General features: G+C 41.2%; 1 protein-coding gene across 2 annotated transcripts; it reads right to left on the bottom strand.

Moving 5' to 3' along the window:
• Positions 1-148: 148 nt before the first annotated feature.
• LOC121982519 (uncharacterized GPI-anchored protein At1g61900-like) lies at positions 149-16,775 on the bottom strand. Of its 2 annotated transcripts, XR_006112121.1 has the most exons (9): positions 16,539-16,775; positions 15,758-15,952; positions 15,057-15,665; positions 12,342-12,587; positions 12,157-12,168; positions 11,126-11,269; positions 10,828-10,881; positions 961-1,107; positions 149-381 (listed from the first exon to the last, which is right to left on the bottom strand). XR_006112121.1 is itself a non-coding variant. In XM_042535647.1 (8 exons), exons 1-8 carry the CDS (start codon positions 16,600-16,602, stop codon positions 1,037-1,039), a joined length of 1,395 nt encoding a protein of 464 aa, XP_042391581.1. In that variant the 5' UTR covers positions 16,603-16,775; the 3' UTR covers positions 734-1,036. The 2 variants fall into 2 exon arrangements, 1 of the variants encoding a protein (XP_042391581.1); XM_042535647.1 differs by lacking the exon at positions 149-381 and having other exon boundaries at positions 734-1,107.
• Between the last annotated feature and the right edge of the window lie 2,805 nt (positions 16,776-19,580).

The following is a 19,580-nucleotide window of genomic DNA, read 5'->3' as shown; positions in this document are numbered from 1 at the left end:
ATTTTCCGAAAAACTAATTATAAATCCTTCTCTCCATCAGAACAATATGACTATTATGCTTATTACTAAACTTGTTGAAGAGATGAATACGTGACTCTTTCAGATGGCATTCTTTCAGTCGACTTCAACACAACCTCAACAAACGAGAAGCAACAAGTGAAGTGCAGTTGCATTACCAATTGACAAGCACAAAAGTCAGTCATATTTACATGAAGAACAAATTTCACAAAACTAACACACACCCTTTTGCATTCTCGATCCTGCAATGCACTGGCATTCATTCTTTTTCACTTTCGTCGTTCACCGACAGTTCAAAAACACTCGGAGCACTTCATAGATCATTTTCTAACAGGTCTTACCATCCGCGCCCCTTCTTTTCAGCTGAATCAAACAAACAACCAAGCAATGAAAGAAGTATAAATACACATTTAACAGCGTTACATGATCGAACACACCCGATATCAATTACAAAGGAGAGCATCTGATCAACATAAGTATACACCCGATATCAATTACAAAGGAGAGCATCTGATCAACATAAGTATAGGTGCACCACAACGCTGCATGGCTCTGTTAGGGCAATCTCGCAAAGGAGACGATAAAACTTGTCATCCAAGTTCTTAACTACTAAGCTCGAAGATGATACCCTGAGTATTTCTATTGTACATCAGTCAAAAAATTTCAGAAATAGCCATAGCAAACACTTCTGTTCTGTGCCTGATGCTGGTATCGGTCAGAATAATATAGCTAACAAGCCTTAAAAGGAATTTCAAATGGGCTTAAACAATCTGTAGCTAATTACAGGGACCATCTCTGTTCTTACACTCTATTTTAGCTATACAAGAGATCATTACATCAACTGATTACAAGATAGAGAGAGAACCAAAAATTTCGGCACAGATTTACTGAACAAATGCAAAATATTGTTAAGAATGCTGGTAAACACTCTAAAAATCTAACCTTTGGCGATACAGCACCAGCATGAACAGGCCAGGGGGCAGCAAACTTAGTATTAGAACAATGTAACTAAAGAGGATTATAGCATCATCGCAAGCGGCAGAAATGAACAAATGATCATGGTAAATTTCACACAGGTTCGCACTAGACCTGAAAAAAGGAGAGAATAGATACAGGATGATATACTTGTATTCACCAACTCCATGTTTTTATAAGTACTTATAGAAGACAAGTTTGCGCCCGTTGTAAACCTTGACTTCAAAGATCTTTTACAGTCAACTACTTTCATAAAGTGATACATCAAGTATTTTTTATAATCAATGCTCATCTAGTTTCATTAAGTGATGCATCTAATTTCTTATAATCAAATGTTAATCTTTACAAACTCATTCACCTAGTTTTATGCACTTAATTCATTGGCATATACAAAACATCATTAATGATTCCCAATTCACATAGTTAATGTAATATGCCAAAAATATAGATAGATATGTAAATAATTAAAATTTAACATAATTAAATTATTTTGGGGAAAATAAATATGTTTTAGTGGATAATTTATCCGGAATTAAGTTGATATGAATTTATAGAATTTATTAGAATTTTTCTGGATTTTATAGCAATTATTTAAGTTTTTATGGGGTCAAAGAAAAGCCTGTTTTAAAATACCCTATTTAAAGGAGGAGTTGATTGGGATAAAGTTAGGTTTTTGATTATTAAACTCTAAACCCTAAGCAACACGCCGTCTCCCTCCTCCGCCGTTTCTTCTCTCACGCCCAGGTGCTGCTCGCGGCGCCACCGCGCGCGATCAACAGCCATGGCCGGTGCCCACCTCCGGTCCTCCTCCCCTTCGCGCCAACCGCCTGCAGCCGCAAGTCATCGTCGGAGAAGAAGACGCCATCTCCCCTCCTTCGCCGAGCCTCTTCCCGCTCGAGCCATCATCGCCGACTCTACTCCTTTCCCCAATCCCTCTGCTCTTGTCTCTTCTGCGCCGGCGGCAATCCACCACCGCTTCCTTCTCTTCTCTCTGCGTGGACGCCGACCGTCAGCCACCTCGAGCACCACCTGCTGTTCTTGATCGGTGCCACGTCAATTTGCCCGATTACTGCTCTTTCCATGGGAGTCCAGTGGGGCGTCTCTACTGTGATGTCCCAACCTTGATCGCGTCGGTGCCGACCAAGCCACCGCTGATCGAGCTTCTCATCCCCACCACTGATAGCCACCAAATTGCGTCGGTGCTCTTAAGGTAACGAAATTATGCTGATCCTGTGTTAGAAATTGGAAGATTGGAATTGATTGAGGTTGTTGTCGGATGCTGTCGATCACTGGATTTTGGGGGAGTGTTATGATGATTTAGGTGATTAATTAAGATATGAATTTATCACATGGTTAATTATGATAGTGAGGAATTGATGAAATTGATTAACAGTGGATGTGTTAATTGAATAATAATTGATTAATTACTCATATAGGTAAACGTAAGTATATTGATTTATGAATTAATATTTGAATAATCTGTTTAATTGATTGATTGATTTGGAGATCAGCTAAGGGTAAACTAAGTAGCTGGCTTAATTAATTTGATAGTTAACTGAATTATTTGCGTTACTTAGGTTCAGGAGCAATTGAAGGTTACCTACTAATTAATTAGTAGAGTTATGGAAGATGGGTAGACTGATTAGTATGCATATTACAGGTCCTTAGTTTTGCCTCTTATCTTGTATCGTAGGATTCGAGTTGGATGTGATCTTTTGGACTTGTTGAAGACGGTTGACACGATCTACATATAAAGGCGGATACTTCTTGCTTTGTTTTCTTTTAGTACTTTGACCTTAGTGCATGAATTATTTTGGATAAGGACTGTTTACCTTGACACCACTCTTATTTTTCCTGCGCTTGATACTTCCACGCAATCTTTGAGAAATTCGGTTCCATATCTATACAGTCTCTTTTGTTGTCCATGATCGGTAGCAGATACTAGATACCATGCTTATATGCTTTGACTGTTGCTTATTTATATACGATATTGAGCATGTTGGCTTCATGTAGCATATCCGTTTCTGCTTATATATATATGATGACTGTTGCATTGTTCGCATCATGTCATTGCATGCATGCTGCATCCTCGGCCACTCGAGAGAGTGGTAGCTGGAGTTGATGCCGCTTGTCCTGTCGTGCCGCACTCGGCCACTCGTGTGAGTGGTAGCTGGAGTACGAGCAGCAGGGACCCCCTTCGCTGTGTAGCTAGTTAGCTACTCCGCACCTGTCCATCCGGTCACTCGCGGGAGTGGCGGCCTTTGGGTGGTACAGTTGTCATTGATTCGACCTCTCGACCATACAGAGGTCATGGTGCAGAGAGGTGGGCGGGGTGACCATCCGTGCATACGCTGTTATTATGCCTGCTTTGGCTGCTGCTGTTTACTTATTGATCCTGTCCGAATCGCTGAGTCAACGGACGCTGGGCACGTGGGGCTTTCCGGGTTACTGATGTAGATCTCCGTCTTCGGCCGGTCGGACGGCGCTCCGGTGAACCTGCAAAGAAGTCGGGCCGGGAAGGGGTTCCCGGCGACGACCCTCCGACGCTCAAGTCAGGCAAGCAAGTGGTGGAAAAAGTAGCTCCAAAGCTTGTAGAACGCGTACCTCCGGCGAAGTATGAGGCTCGTTATATAGGATGGTGAAAAGGTCCCTGTGCGTCCACCGAGGCACATACATGTCCGTAGCCCATACTTTGGTATGTGTCTGTCAGAACGCTTACCTGACGCCATACTGCTACAGTCCAATCACGTCTTCGATGGGACAGCAGAACACCTCGTTGTCAGACTTGGAGTATGGCCTAGCCATAGGACTTGACGGCTGTCAGAAGATGTTCCTGTTCTCCTTTACCCACCGCCGGTCAGGACGTCCATCCGGCCGGCGAGACGAAGAGCGCCGTCCGGACGGCCCTAATTCCCTACACCTGCCGGGCGGCGCGCCCATTACATCCTGCCTTCTCTTAGGCCTTCCGCTCGGTCATTATTTACTGTTTCATTGAGCGTCGGAACCCCGATCCCTGTCAGGGCGCCTTTTACTATCAGATGTTTACTGGCAGACCGATCGGCTTGCCCTTTTCTCATGAGTCCGGTCGGCTCACCCTTCTTCGACGGACCACCTGGCCTTTTGACCTCCACGTGGCGTTGACCCCTCGTTAGGGGGTCCCGGGCTCTTACCACCGGATCACTTGCCTTCCCCTCGAGTCTAGTCGAAGGAGGCGAAGTCCGACTGACTGGACTGCCGATCTGACTGAGCAATGATCACTGCATTAGTCCGCTCGGCCAGGCATAGGTATACTCATCCGTTCGGCGGTATCTTGTCCGTGCCTTGTGTTCTCTTGGAATCCATGTCCGATGCTCTCCCCTACTACCCATCACGTGCGCTGCGCACGGTAAGGGGAGCTCATTAAATGCGGCCAGTATCCTGCTGACACGTGGCGATCGTGCGTTTGTCAGCGTATGGCGGTGGCGTCACTTCCGATGGGACAGCCGCCGTTTGAAATGAACGGCTAGATGACGACCTCGATATCGGTGACCTGGATCGGACGGCTGAAATTAATAGCGGTCGCCCTTATAAAGCTCCGACTTCCGCTTTCCGCCGCATTTCGGCCTCATCTCCTCCCGACGTTTCGCTGCTCCTTTCTTCTCCGGCGACCCTACAGCTTCTTCCGATCATCTCCCTTGCCCGTAAGACTTCCTCTTCCTTGCTGCCTCTCCTTTCTTCTCTCTATTAGCTATTTCTTTTATCATCCCGCACTCTTTCCTAGTTTTATTTCTCCTTCCTTCCATCACACGTCCATCCCTGGCCTTATACCATGACCAATACCTCACAGCCGACCGGCGGTACTCCGGGTCTTTGGTATTCGACCATGGAAAGCCGATTCGACGAGGAGGACGCCTTGCGCCTCACTCGAACCTATGATCTGCCGACCGACCACCAAATAGTGTTAGCCACACCGGCCAATCGGCCTCATGAACCGCCGCCCGGCACCGTTCTTTTCTTCAAGACCAATTTTTGGCCGGGCTACGTTTTCCACCACACAAGTTCTTCTTGCAAATCTGCAATTATTTTCGCATTCCGCTCGGCCAAGTAGTCCCTAACTCCATTAGGCTGTTGAGCGGAGTGATAGTCCTTTTTAAACTGAACAACATCCCCCTCGACCCTAAGATTTTTCACTACTTTTTTTATCCCAAGCAAGCCGAGTGGGGTACCTTTATTTTCCAGTCTAGGATAGGCTTCGTCCTTTTTGATAATATGTCGAGCTCCAACAAACATTAGAAGGAGCACTTTTTCTATGTGCGTTTTCCCGAGCGGCCAACTTTTCGCACCAAGTGGCAGACCCTGCGCAGCCGGAGCTCGGCAAATTTAGAGGCGATCGACCTACCTTCATGCGGCGGCGGTTGGTGGGTCACGCTATCACAATTGCTCCTCCACAGGTAATGTATATATTCGACTGTCTTCCACCCGGCCGATCGCCTGCGGCGTGAGTAGCGATTCTCATCCCTCCTTTTCTTTTGTTCTAATTGATTTAATCTTTGTTTCCTGAAGTTATGTGGCATGCTAAGGCGACCGAAAGCTCAATTCAGATTGAGGCGGTGAAGAACAAGGAGGTCGCCGAGCGGGGCCTTGATCCAGTCGATCCGACCGACGAATTAGGCGAGGGGACTCAGGATGCCCCTGAAGCCTTAGCAGCTACTACCTCTCATGACGAGGCAGCGGGCGGCACAGAACCTTCTACCCAAGCCGAGGTGGAGGGTCGTTCGGCCGATGATGTTCCGCTAGTCACTCGGAAGCGTCGACGACCGGAATCCGCGTCTGTCTCAACTCCACTTGATGAGCCACAACCCGAGCGGGACGCGGATGCTCCGGTGTTGTCCGGGACGGTTTCCCTAGAGAGTACCCCGACCCCACATGGCTCTCCGAGGGCAAGCTCTGAGGTGCCGCCGTCCAGCCCTTCAAGAACTCTACGCCGTATCAGGCGTTTGGGCGAGCTTCCTTCCTCGTCCACCGGTGGGCCATCCAGTAAGGCCAATGCTTCTCAGGGCGAGCCGAGCGGCCAGAATTTAATCAAAACCGTCCTGCGCCTCCCCTCAGAGGAATACATGGCTGCTGCTGATCGGCCAGTGGTCCCCGAGCAGCAGATCACCTTGACAGGCCCTCTTGCAAAAGCTTGGGAGGATGCTCGGCGCCGAATAAAAGCGATGACTCCCGGGCAGCTCGGCGACAGCAACCTTCAACAGGCCACCGGAGTATGCTCTTTTTCTTTGTTCGTGTATTTGAATTAAGTTTTTAACCTGTTCACTTTTGCTCGTAGAACTGGGTGGAGCAGATTGCTGTTAGCAATCGGTTGGCCGAGCTGGAGGATGAATTGAAAAAACTCAAAGCCGCGGGGGACAGCCAACAGTCGACGGCCGCTCTGGAGAAGGCCAAAAAATTACTGGAAGCTGAACGGAAACGAGCTTTCGATCTAGCGAGCAAGGTCGTTCGGCTCGAAGCGATGGTCAAACAACGAGATAAGGAGATCAAGACGGCGACCACCCGGAAGCGCCAGGCCATCGATGACATGGACCGAATGAAGGTGGATATCAGAGGGCTGGAGCAACGCATCAAGGATCTGGATGCTCTTCTGGCCACCGAGAAGGAGAGCCGCTAGGCTGATTTGCTCAAATTCGAAGGGGATTTAAAGGATCTCCAGGCTGCTAATGATGCTGCCCAGGCCACGCTTAAAGAGTATCAGGACGGGGAGTCGGTTCGTTCTGACGAAGTGAGGAAGGCGTTTGTCCGCTCGGACAAATTCGGAGAGAAATTTACCGACAAAATTTCCCTCACTTTCGAAGAGGCGATTAAGGCGGCTGTGGATTACTTGAAGACCAAAGGCCACCTTCCCGCCGAGCTGACCATCCCATCAGAGGACCTGGCAACCGTGATGGGCGTCATTCCTGATGCTCTTTTTGAATTTGATGCGTGAGGAGGGTTTTTTACCAACTTTTTTTTTTTTTGTATCTTCGCCGCTCGGCCAAACTTATTTTTTGCTGTAACTTTTTTCGTTTGCCCAGTGCTTGGCGTAAATGGATCATCTTCCCTTCTTTGCAATTTTTGTTTTGGCAAGACCTTTTTCTCTCCATGCGATTGCGCAGCCGCTCGGCGCGCGAATGTCACTCGTTCACGTGCTCACGTCTTTAATTCTAATTAACCATCTTTTGCTTTGCGCCTTACCTCAAAGGGGTTTTCCATAGATTTTGCTATGCGAGCCGCTCGGCTACTCAGGGGTCTTAAAGAACGAGCTTTGTCGTCGATCGGCTTCTTACCGTCGGAGTATATTATATGGATGGCTCTTCCGCTCGGACGTTTACAGACGCCGGCTCGTCTCTCGATATTTAACGTCGGAGCTCGACGGTCTCCCGCTCGGACGTTTATAGACGCCGGCTCGTCTCTCGATATTTAACGTCGGAGCTCGACGGTCTTCCGCTCGGACGTTTATAGACGCCGGCTCGTCTCTCGATATTTAACGTCGGAGCTCGACGGTCTTCCGCTCGGACGTTTATAGACGCCGGCTCGTCTCTCGATATTTAACGTCGGAGCTCGACGGTCTTCCGCTCGGACGTTTATAGACGCCGGCTCGTCTCTCGATATTTAACGTCGGAGCTCGACGGCCTTTACGGCTAACTTCGATACTGCCGATCGGCGAAACCCTTGGCCATCCTTTAATTGTTTCTGCTTCCTGCATTACAAGGACATAGGCGACCGAAATGTATATAAATTTACATTTAGCGCACCTTTCACCCAGCTCGGATAACGTACCCCCAGCCGAACGGCTCGGGGTTCTTCTTCGTCGAGCGCTTGGCTCGGATAACATACTCGCCGGCCGAATGGCTCGGGGCCTTCATTGTCGAGCCTTTGGCTTAGATACTGTACTCCTGGCCGAACGGCGCGGGATCTTCCTCGTCAAGCGTTTGGCTCGAATATTATACCTCCGAACGACTCGGGGCCTTCGGCATCGAGAGCTTGGCTCAGATACTATACCTCCGGCCGAATGGCTCGAGGCCTTCATTGTCGAGCCTTTGGCTCGGATATTATACCTCCGGTCGAACGGCTTGGGATCTTTGACCTCGATCGTGCTTCGAATAATATACACCCCGCCCGAACAGTACGGGGTCTTATCGAGCCTTCGACTCGTGTAATTTATATGCCCGGCCGAACGGCACGGGGTCTTTACCTTCGAGCATTTGGCTCGTATAATTATACGCCCGGCCGATCGGCACAGGGTCTTCGCCATTGAGTCGGTGGCTCGGATCTTATATATTATGGAGATAGGCCGCTCGACCGATACGTTTTTTAACATTTTGCTTCCTGTACTTCGAATATACAGCCAAACGGAAAACACACAGTCTACATTACATTGGCGCACCTTTCACCTTGTCCCAGAAAGGCTGGGTATAATTTGCGCTTTATGGTGGATCCCAGTGCCAATCCATCCTCGTCCGCTCGGCAGCTCGTCCACCCAACTTCCTCGTATATGGTCGATTCATCGCCTGACATCAAACTCCCGCTCTTGAGATTCCAGAAGGAGGGGCTTGCTATAAGTTGAATTCGGGAGATGAAGTATCTGCTTTTGAGGGAAATTGAACTTGGCAGTCGGTGCTTTGGCTCGAGTGAAGCGTCCGCTCTGGGTGCCTTGCCTTTTCTGTTAAGTCGGTGGCCGGTGGTGCTTCCGCTCGACCACCAGACGCTGATGTTGCTTGCTGCTCCGGCCGCTCGGCTGTGGCTTTCTGTTTTTGCTCCACAAGCTTGGCGGCCCTTATCTCGATCAGAGCGTCGAGTTCCTCGTTCGAAAGCGTCACCATGTGTTGTCGTCCAGCCTCGTCCATTGTTTCCGCTCGGATACAGGAACGTTCCCACAGACGGCGCCAAATTGATCCTGTCCGAATCGCTGAGTCAACGGACGCTGGGCGCGTGGTGCTCTCCGGGTTGCTGATGTAGATCTCCGTCTTCGGCCGGTCGGACGGCGCTCCGGCGAACCTGCAAAGAAGTCGGGCCGGGAAGGGCTTCCCGGCGACAACCCTCTGACGCTCAAGTCAGGCAAGCAAGTGGTGGAAAAAGTAGCTCCAAAGCTTGTAGAACGCGTACCTCCGGCGAAGTATGAGGCTCGTTATATAGGATGGTGAAAAGGTCCCTGTGCGTCCACCGAGGCACATACATGTCCGTAGCCCATACTTCGATATGTGTCTATCAGAACGCTTACCTGACGCCATACTGCTACAGTCCAATCACGTCTTCGATGGGACAGCAGAACACCTCGTTGTCAGACTTGGAGTATGGCCTAGCCATAAGACTTGACGGCTGTCAGAAGATGTTCCTGTTCTCCTTTACCCACCGCTGGTCAGGACGTCCATCCGGCCGGCGAGACGAAGAGCGCCGTCCGGACGACCCTAATTCCCTGCGCTGGTCGGGCGGCGCGCCCATTACGTCCTGCCTTCTCTTAGGCCTTCAGCTCGGTCATTATTTACTGTTTCATTGAGCGTCGGAACCCCGATCCCTGTCAGGGCGCCTTTTACTATCAGATGTTTACTGGCAGACCGATCGGCTTGCCCTTTTCTCATGAGTCCGGTCGGCTCACCCTTCTTCGACGGACCACCTCGCCTTTTGACCTCCACGTGGCGTTGCCTCCTCGTTAGGGGGTCCCGGGCTCTTACCACCGGATCACTTATGTTATTATTGCTTACTTATGCTGATGTGGTATATTTATGCTGCCGTTGTTTCTTGCGGTTGTTCACTTATGCTGGTATGCTGTCTTAAGTTGAGATATGCTCTCGTTGTAGGCGGTTAAACCTTGGTTTATTTATTTGAAATGTCTATATATCTTACACATTACCTCTGTAGTTACGAGCAGTATTGTAGCAGATTAGTACCATTCTTGACCTTCTATATCTAGCCTAGGATATGGTTCCAGGTATGAGCATTGATTATGGTTTCATTTTGTATATGCTACTTCTCTTATGAGACTGTATTTCTTTTGGGCATTCTCTATTTGTTGACTATGTTCATGCACTATCTTTTCTATACCCGCTGAGTTCCAATACTCACCACCTCGCAAATTTGTTTCCTTTGGCCAGGTAACAGATAGATGAGTCAAGGATGCTTGGAGAGTCTCGGCTGCCAGTCCTGGGTCCTCTGTCACACTCGAGGATAGTTTTCGTTTTGGTTTTGTTATTGTTTGGGGTGGTATATTGCTTCTGTGTATTTTGTTATCGTTGTTGGTCTTATGTTTATATGGTTTTGTGTTTTCCGTTGCGTTTACGTTGTTGTGGGTTTACTTTCAATCGTATAGGCTTATTAAACTGCGTGGTTATATTATTTCTAGTTTGTATATATATTCCAGCCGAGTGTGGCTGATGTATATTTTGTATGTAGTAATGCTTCAGATTGTCACCCGTATAGGGGAGATGTTGTCGAAATTTCTTCGGACAGGGACTCCTCTGGGGCGTGACAGTTATGCATGCATTCATTATTTTTTAAAAAATTTATTTTGCGGAGTCAGAGAAAGACAGGAAAAACTCCAAACAAGTGATAAAGGCAGAATTTGAATCCAAGAGCTTGGCGACAACTACTAAAGTTCTAGTCGACTAATAACAATTTCAATAAAGTATGAAAATTATAATTTATTGAAACAAAGCAGAACAACCCGCATCAGTGATTTTCTATTTGCAGGAATACCTATTTGCTAAGCAAGGAATAGGCTACATAGACATTAAGCAGTGGCAGGAGCATGGGAGCATAGGATGCTTAACACGAGAGTTATTATAAACGAAATAATACTAGGAACTGAAGCTATTTGCTTACCCAAAGATGAAGAGGTCGCTGCTGGAAGTGCAGGATAATTAGGATACTTAACAGCTGCACATGGAAAGGCAAATATAAAAGATTTATTTCTAGTAACACTGAATGACAGGAGATAAAATTATACAAAAGAAAAGAAAAAGAAATTAAATCTTCAAGATACTAGTGAAGGTTTTTGTTAGAACATTGGGACAAACTTCCACATTAAAAATTCAGAAAACTGAGGTGGATCGCTGAAGCATTTCATTGTTCATTCAATACATACACATACACACTTAGATAAAGGGAAAAGGCACCATACACTTGTTACAGGTAGACGAAGATGGTTGAGATGCAGATGGCCAAGGAGCTGCAATATTATCATTCAAATCACAAGTGAAACTGATCCCTGAGTAAGGGTCAAACGTTGCATCTGATGGTAAGCTTGGAAGAAGGCATCCAGACTCTGCAATAGAAATGAACATATGTAATGAGTACCAAATTGATAAACATCACAATATTATGATCAAACATAATGCAACAGATGAAATTATTTCATATTCTTTTGTTAATAAACCTAGTTTCCAAATCCAGTATGCACCAATACTTGATCTATTGACCACTTGATTATGACATTGATAATGATCTTGTCAACCATGGATCAATCATCATCTGGTCCTTTTGTAGTCATTACCTTAAGCACATGTTCATGTGAGATCATCTTTACTTGGTTGTAAGATCTTGAGGTCAAAGAAATTTTGCCAATCCTCATCTCAGATGGAAACTATATTGATGCAACCAAAGTATACAAGACTGCTCTGCCAAGTTGCCACCCCATAGAGTTGGGCAAAGTAGGACATTGAGAATTCATTGATTGGAGTACAACAAAAGGCCCTGGATAGAAGCAAGTCGACCAACCTCAGCTAAGGTCAGCCATGGGCATCATCAACAAGCAGAGAGATTGAGACCAAAGGGTCATCACATTTCAAGTTTATTCATCATTTTACAAGAAACCATTATGTCCAATGTGAGTTGGATCTCTTCATACATAGTGACATATTTTCTTTTCTCACTCGTGACTTTTGTCTTGGTGTTACAACATAAATCACTGTGTTTACAATTTGGATCTATAATATTTTTTGTCAAAAAGAACTAATATAATTGTCAAGTCAAAGATTTGCTTCTGTGAATATAGCAGACAATACCAGATTTTTTGTGTTAGATCCCTGAATTTAATCCACAGAAATTATAGAATGGAGGAAAGATGCCTTCCATACATCCAAATTCATTCAAAAGTAAAGTATATAAGGAATCATATGCTACAGCAAAAGTAGAACTGGATAAAGATCATACCTTGGGTCCCAACTGTTTTCCGTTCATCATCAACATAATCAACACAAAAGTCAAATAAAAGGATATCAGTATTAGCAAACAATTAATGAAACAGTAAGTTCAGAAAATAAAATGTGATGAAAATTTCCATAATTGGTCATTTCTAATATAAAATAGATAGTCACTATCAGCTTTACATAACTAACCTTGGAGTGAAAAATCCTTGAGAGTTATCTGGCATAAACTATAAACATTTGTTCTGACACTCATGTTTTGCAATTTTTTACCAAGTGAGGCGGCACAACCCAAAGCTTGCAAATTGGTAATGAAACTTTGCTTTTGTAAATGTGAGACGTAATTATCCATAGCATGACAGCAGGCACTATTATTCTTAATCCCATCAGAACAATCTCTGGCAACATCCTTGGTGTCTGGGAAATTTAACGGACAAGCTGCAAGAAGAATCACAGAAAGAACCAAGAATCAAAATAGCAGTCACTTCAATGGTCCACTCTAATAGAAGTTAGAAATTATGTTTATCAAATGTGACAATAGGAAAAAAAGGAGAAAAATTGCTAAAAAGTTTATTAGCAACATGCAGAATTCAAATAATGGAGCAAGACTGAACAGTATAAAAGCATAAAAGTAATTGAAGAGCTTCGGCACTTCATATTATCAATTCACTCAAGCAATAAAACACCACATAACAGAAAAATAACTGAAAGTCCCAGATATATTCTACATGCAATGTTTCAAAAGCATATGCAGATGATACATGGTTAACCCATTGCATAGTGCAAATGTGACCATGTACTAAAATAAAATTAAAAATATTATTTACTTATGAAAAAACGTAAGCTACATACAAAAAAGTAAATTAAACAACAAATATCCATGCTTCTACATAGAAAAAGTATATGTCAATCATGCAATACAAAATATAAGAGTATAGCCTACTTGGGGTTTTAAATCAATTTTGTTCAATCTATATAGGTTCTATGAATCAAATACATTTTTTAACTGCAAAGTCTCGCATGTCATGTGTGATAATGGTTTCCAAATCCTCCAATAAGGCTTTTTGAAACAATGGATAGACGCATCTTATTCTACCATTGAACTCACATAATGCTACAAGCTAATAATATTCAAATCTTTTTAGTCCCTTCTAATTGTCATATGTCAAATTTCATTAGTCTCCTTGTAGACATCAAGAATTCATCATTAATCAATTCATTTTGTCTAATTATTGAATTTATTAATCGGCTTTGAATATATTGGTAGTTTGGTACCATTTAAATTTATTTTCTTTTGAAATTTTACTCTATCTGCCTGTATTTTTAATTTTTTTAATTTTTTCTTTTCTCTCGTCCATCTGAATTTACAAAATTCATTAACTTAAATTATCTTTAATTAGTGATATTGTATATCACAATTATTATTATACATTCTATAAGAAGCCTCAGTGGTAGAGGAAGAATTTCTTAGACAAAGCTCGTTTTTCACTTATTGAATGATGAACCTGCAGTCCTTGGGAGATCTTCCCTCCCTCTTTATTTACTTACCTATTAGGAACACTTTCACACTATCTTGATATTAGTTGGATGGTAAATGAAGTCCTTCCTCAAAAGAAGAACAAGTGCAACCATCTAATTGTAGCTTGATATGAGATTTTTCTTTTTTAATCATGTCTTTTTAGTCCTTAAAGTTTTATTCATCTTAGCATTCTAACATCTACTGGACTCATTAATTAATCTCTCTTTAATGAGAGCATTATTGAATATCACATTACTTCTAATAAATTGTTCATATAAAACATCTTATATAATAATCACGCACCTTCTTAGTAAGTAAAAGTTTATTGAACAACTTAGTTAAATGAACTATACTTTCATCTCCTAATTAGTTTCAAACATCAATAGGATAGCATTAGCACTTATGAAATTTACCTACTTTATTTTACCAAATGTTTGTTTAACCATGTTTTCTTATTATATTTGAGTGTTACTCTTATTATGTGACTACTGCATGTGGATGTGTTACAAGCATTGTTTAGCATAATGCAATCCCATGGCTCACACAAGGGATGTGCCAATAAAGTTGTTGCCTCGTCGAATGAGTTTTCCGGACCTTGGAAAGAGGGCCATGGCAACTTCTCCAAGCAATGAAATATACTATAATACTTATCTCTTTGCCCATGAGTTTTACGTGAGCTAATTTATACTTGTGTTGATAATCAAAATCAGTTTTTTCTTTAATAAAATACAAAAGACTAGCACAATACAAGAATAGGTTGATTGTAATAGACACAAATAATGAACTTTATAAGTGGTGAATTCAAATCAGATTTTGCTCTCTCTTATTCTCTGTTCTCGAGAAACAGGATATCCTCATACTGCATCCCAAACTACTAAGGGTTGGTCGGCTGCATAATGTTATTATGATATGAAGCACTATATAACACCATATCATTAATACTGAATCTCCTTTATAATTAAATATATATTTTGTTTGGCAACACTTTACCTTTCATTATTCAACTCAAATACTGTGAAATCAATTGATCAACTTAAACCATGCCCTACAACATTAATTCATAATTCAATAATCTATCATGCTACCACTAAGACATAAATAATAATGGCAGTTTTTAATAAAAAAAAAAATCCATTGCTCCTTGTTACTTGAGCATCCATATCACCTCTATATGTTCCATTAACTATGTGTTAATCTTTTAGTTACCAAACTCCTAACTCATAAAGCATGATTATTGGTCCAGTGAACATACTCTACTCAAAAGAGCATAACAACAATTAGGCATTCACTCATGCTAGCAGATTGTGAATCCAAATCAAGAAGCAACTCAAATAAACTACTAAACTAGATGGCAGAGAGTCTGGAAGAAGAAATTGCAAATTAATTACCTCCGTTAACATTACAGTTTGATAGTCCTCTCAACACTTGCTTTGCAGATGAAGAATCAAGTCTACTAGATAGCCACCTAAGGACAATGTTTTTACAGCTGTTCACAGTAGATGAATACTCCACTGTTGTATCATTAATTTCCATATTCGTCATCAATCCGCCATCCTTCAAGACAAGGTTTTTTGCAGCTTCATTGATGGCACTTTGACAGATTTGTCTGCAGCATTCATTCACAGCATCAACCTTTGAACATGCAGCAAGGAGTTTAGAAGAGTCAACAACACTCTCAAACCCAATGGTATCATTAATTGGGCAGGATCCTTCAGAGAGGTTAGAAGAGTGGATGGAACAAATATCATGAAGGTCACTAGGGACACCCTGACTTCCAAGAATCTGTTGAATATCTGATAGGCAATAATTTGCATGAACAGAGTCCAGCGCAAGTAAACCTGAATCTTTACTTGCTTGTCCAATTAGAATAACAAGGGTAGCCTCGAACTGCGGACAACAAATAACATTGGCTAAGAAAGGAGCGAAGGAGGCCCAACAATCAACAGCAGTTGTTCTTAACAAATTGTCAACTGCAGAAAAGTTCAATGAACATTGTCCTACAACAACATGACAAACCAAATAAAAGATCATATAATAAAAGAATACTTGCAATCTATATCTAGCCAGTTATACATGAAACCAAAGAAACCTGATAATTTTGGAGTGCTATTGTGGAAAAATGGTGTTGCCATGGGGGAAGGAGCAAGTAAAGGAATAAAAGGTTGTGGAGCACTGTTTGGAGAAGTATCAGGCAATAAATTTGTTTCCTTTGCCTCCATCACCGGATTCGCTAGTTCAAAGCTATTAACCAATATTTTGTCTAGATTGCAGAAGTTCAGTAGACCTGAATGACGAGTACATTTTAGGATTAATCAACTTACCTGAAACATATAGCTCTTCATAATGATCAACTGCATATACTGAACAGAAAAAAAAAAGCATAAAGTCGTTGTAATGAAAGTGAACATTCTTGGTACTTTCTATTTCAGGAGAAATTACATGAATCATACTTCGCTCAATAACTTTGAGCTACTTGGTAGTTACGTTACACCTAACAAAAGCTCACCTTTCTAAAACAACCAACGAGAGGAAGAAAATTAACTTATCACCAGATTTCACGACACTAGGTTTCACATTATTCAATTCCTCTTTAATTACACAGGAAAAGGTAGTCAAACGCATGGCTACCCGGCAGACACAGCTTTCCAATCAAACACCAATTCCGCGACTAGTTTTTCTCTAGAGCAATCTAACGTCGCCACTCAGTCAACCACAGGAAACCGCGAAATTTTGCCACCGACCCAGGTAAGGGACAAGCCGGCATCAGCAAAACCCTCGGAACCAAGATCAAACCACAAACTCGACAAACCAAACGGCGAAATCAGATCTTTGAAACTGGAGCAAGAGATCAAGAAGTCCGGCGTACTCACAGAGGAGGAAGAGGGAAGCGGCGAGGAGATTCGGAGGGACGGAGAGCGGCGGGGCGCCTCCCATTTCGGACTCCTCCGCTTGAGAGAGAGAGAGAGAGAGAGAGAGAGAGAGGAGGAGGAGGAGGAGTGGAGGAGGGGGGATTGGATTGTGGTAGGACAAGGCTAGCTAGGAGTGTGCTGGGCGTCGCTTTTAATGGCGATGAAGGTGTGTCAGTAGCAGTGGGGAAGCAGACAGCATTTATAAGCGCTTATTAAGAAGCGCCGTTTGTGTAGCATGACCTCTTTTACTCCTACCCTCTTCCTTCCTTCCTTCCCAGATCAATACAATACTACTACACGACTTGACTCACTCAGTAACTACCTTAATTCAACTCGATCGAGCTAAGTGTGATCCAGTTGAAGTTGGTTTAGCTTGATGAAGATGGCTTTGGTTGAGGATAACATGAGTACATTTAATGTATGTTGTGGTCAAATAGAGAGAAAATTCATTGTCTTGATGACCAAAAAAAGTCAAAGAAATAATTTGTTAGAAAAACATTAATGACCACAAGATGTCTCTTATATATCTCTAAAGTCAAATACAATGTAAACTCCATCAATCATGCATTATGTCATTACACACAGAAATATATATAGATATATATATACAACCTAACTTTGTAATATCCATTTTCCACTTGAACAAACCCTTTAGCATCACACGACTAATCTCTTTAGCATTGTGAGTCGGGATTCATCTTCTCTATGATTAACTAATCTCCTTGTCTCGTGATCAAACTCCTCTAACTTTGCGAGGAACAATGAAAGATTAGTTATGTCTCCAACTGTCTAGTAGGCTCTGTTTATCCCTTTAGAGGCCGGTAAAAAGGGAGAGGTGAATTATCCTGTATAAAAAAAATACAACCCTTCTCGAACTTATAAAGAAACACTTGCATAAATTATAAAAGTAATAAATTGAAAAGAAGAGGCAAAGGAGTTTACTTGGTTATAACCAAGAAGATTGTTAATCCAAGAAATGAAACACACACTAAAGATTGTTAATCCAAGAAATGAAACACACACTTAATAAACTTAACTTAATTAATTTCAAAATTCTTAATTAATTTCAAAATCTTAATTAATTTTCAAAATCTTCTAAAATGATTTTCAAAATCTAATTATTTTCAAATATTAATTTTAAAATTCTTAATTAATTTCAAAATTTTAATTAATTACAAAACTTTAATTAATTTCAAAACTTTAATTTCAAAAGATTAAGTAATTAACTTTCATATCTAATTAAGTTTCAAATATCAATTAACTTTCAAATTTAATTAATTTTCAAAAGTGTTAATGTTAATTGATTTTCAAATTATAATTAACCTTCAAAATCTTAATTATTTTCAAATGCTAATTAATCCTTAAATTTTAAATTTAGACTTATATTTTAAAATTTGAAATTCAAACTCATTCAAAAGTAAACTTAAGTTGTTAATCTCAATTTCAATAATTCTGAAATCCAAATTCTAAGTCAAACTTAAATATTTTCAAAATACATCAAATTTAAATTTAATTTTTTTGAAATTCAAATTTAAAGTCAAATTTAAATTCAAAATTCTCTAAATTTAAGTTCAAACATAAATATTTTCAATATCTTTAAATATTTATAAACTTAAAATTAAGTTGAAAATTAACTTAAGTTCATCTCACACAAACTCATAAACTGAACATGTTTAATAACTTAGAAAGGGTGAGATGGAAAATTAGGATAATAAATAATTACTTCTATCTTAATCTTATTTTTTTACTTTGAATTTTCATACATGGACTCTAAGACTTTAAATTTTTTTTTTACAAAATTTGACTGACATTAATCAAGGGGGAGTAAAAGAAAGATTTTTCAAATTAAGTCAAATTCATGTTTTTAAAAGTATTTGTCGAACAAAAGTTTTTTTTGTTAGACTTTACTTAAAATTATTTTTAAAACTTGATCATTTTTAAACTTGGTGTTAAAATGAAATTATTTTTCATGTTTAAACAAATTATTATTAAACTTAGTGTTTATTCAAAATTATTTTTCAGCTTATTAATATCAATTTTTGAAGTAAAATTAGTTTTTAAACTTAGTGGTTATCAAAAGTATTTTTATCAAAAGCTTTTTACTAAATACTTGACTAAAGCTTTTATCATAATCTTTATTTAACTTGAGTACTTCTAAGTTTTGTCAAAAACTTTAAAACTAAGCAATAAAGTACTTTTAAAGCTAAGTTTTTTAATCAAACTTCTTTTAAAGCTTGTACTTACATAAGTTTAAATTCCTTTAAAACTAAGTTATTTTCAATATTTAGTTATAGTTTCTTTCAAATTTTTTTTTCTCCTTCTTCTTGCAAAACTATATTTTTCAATTAAGAGTTATCTTTCAGGGGAGCTAAATATTTCCTATTTTTCCTTTTTTTTTTTTTGGTTTTTAGGTAATATTTTTGATATATGATAAAGGGGGAGAGGAAAGTGAAAGTTAAGTAATTGAGGGGGAGATACAACAAGTTGCATCTAAATATTTATTTCACTTGATTGCACTTGAATTCAACTAAATATTTATTTAACTTGATTGTACTTGAATCTTGATTTTATACTTGTACTCATTTATAATCTTATTATGTTTTACTTAACTTTGAACTTTGTTATCATAATAAAAAAGTAGAAGATTGTTGGTATGGGAAGCATTCAACGATCGAACCTAAGTTTTGATAATGACAAAGAGTTCAAAGTTAAGGTCATCTGTGGTCTAACGTGTTTGAATGAGGTTGCAAGAAAGTTCTAAGTGTACTTAGGCAAAAGTCCTAACTGAGGTTAGGTAGGTGGGAACCCTAGGAGGTGGTAACCCTAGGTACTAGGGGGGTGATAACCCTAGGCGGAAAGTCTTGGCAGGTCGAGTGTTTCGGGCAAAAATCCTAGAGTCGGGGACTTTATGTTGAAATCCTAGTGTCGCGAATCGGGTGAAAGTCTGGCGGGTCGTGGAGTGGACGTCTAGCATGAAGACCGGAAGCCTCGGGTGCTGAGAAA

This window comes from Zingiber officinale, chromosome 5A (genome assembly GCF_018446385.1).
Source record: "Zingiber officinale cultivar Zhangliang chromosome 5A, Zo_v1.1, whole genome shotgun sequence".
Classification (NCBI taxonomy): Eukaryota; Viridiplantae; Streptophyta; class Magnoliopsida; order Zingiberales; family Zingiberaceae; genus Zingiber; species Zingiber officinale.
The sequence above is the reverse complement of the archived record's forward strand: the minus strand, read 5'-3'. Positions and strand labels throughout refer to the sequence as shown.

Coding starts and splice junctions, on each gene's coding strand:
- LOC121982519 (XM_042535647.1), bottom strand. CDS start 16,602: ATGGGAGGCGCCCCGCCGCTCTCCGTCCCTCCGAATCTCCTCGCCGCT. Junction 15,953..16,538: donor CGCTTCCCTCTTCCTCCTCT/GTGAGTACGCCG, acceptor CTCGTCATTCAG/GTCTACTGAACTTCTGCAAT. Junction 12,588..15,056: donor AAACTGTAATGTTAACGGAG/GTAATTAATTTG, acceptor TTCTTCTTGCAG/CTTGTCCGTTAAATTTCCCA.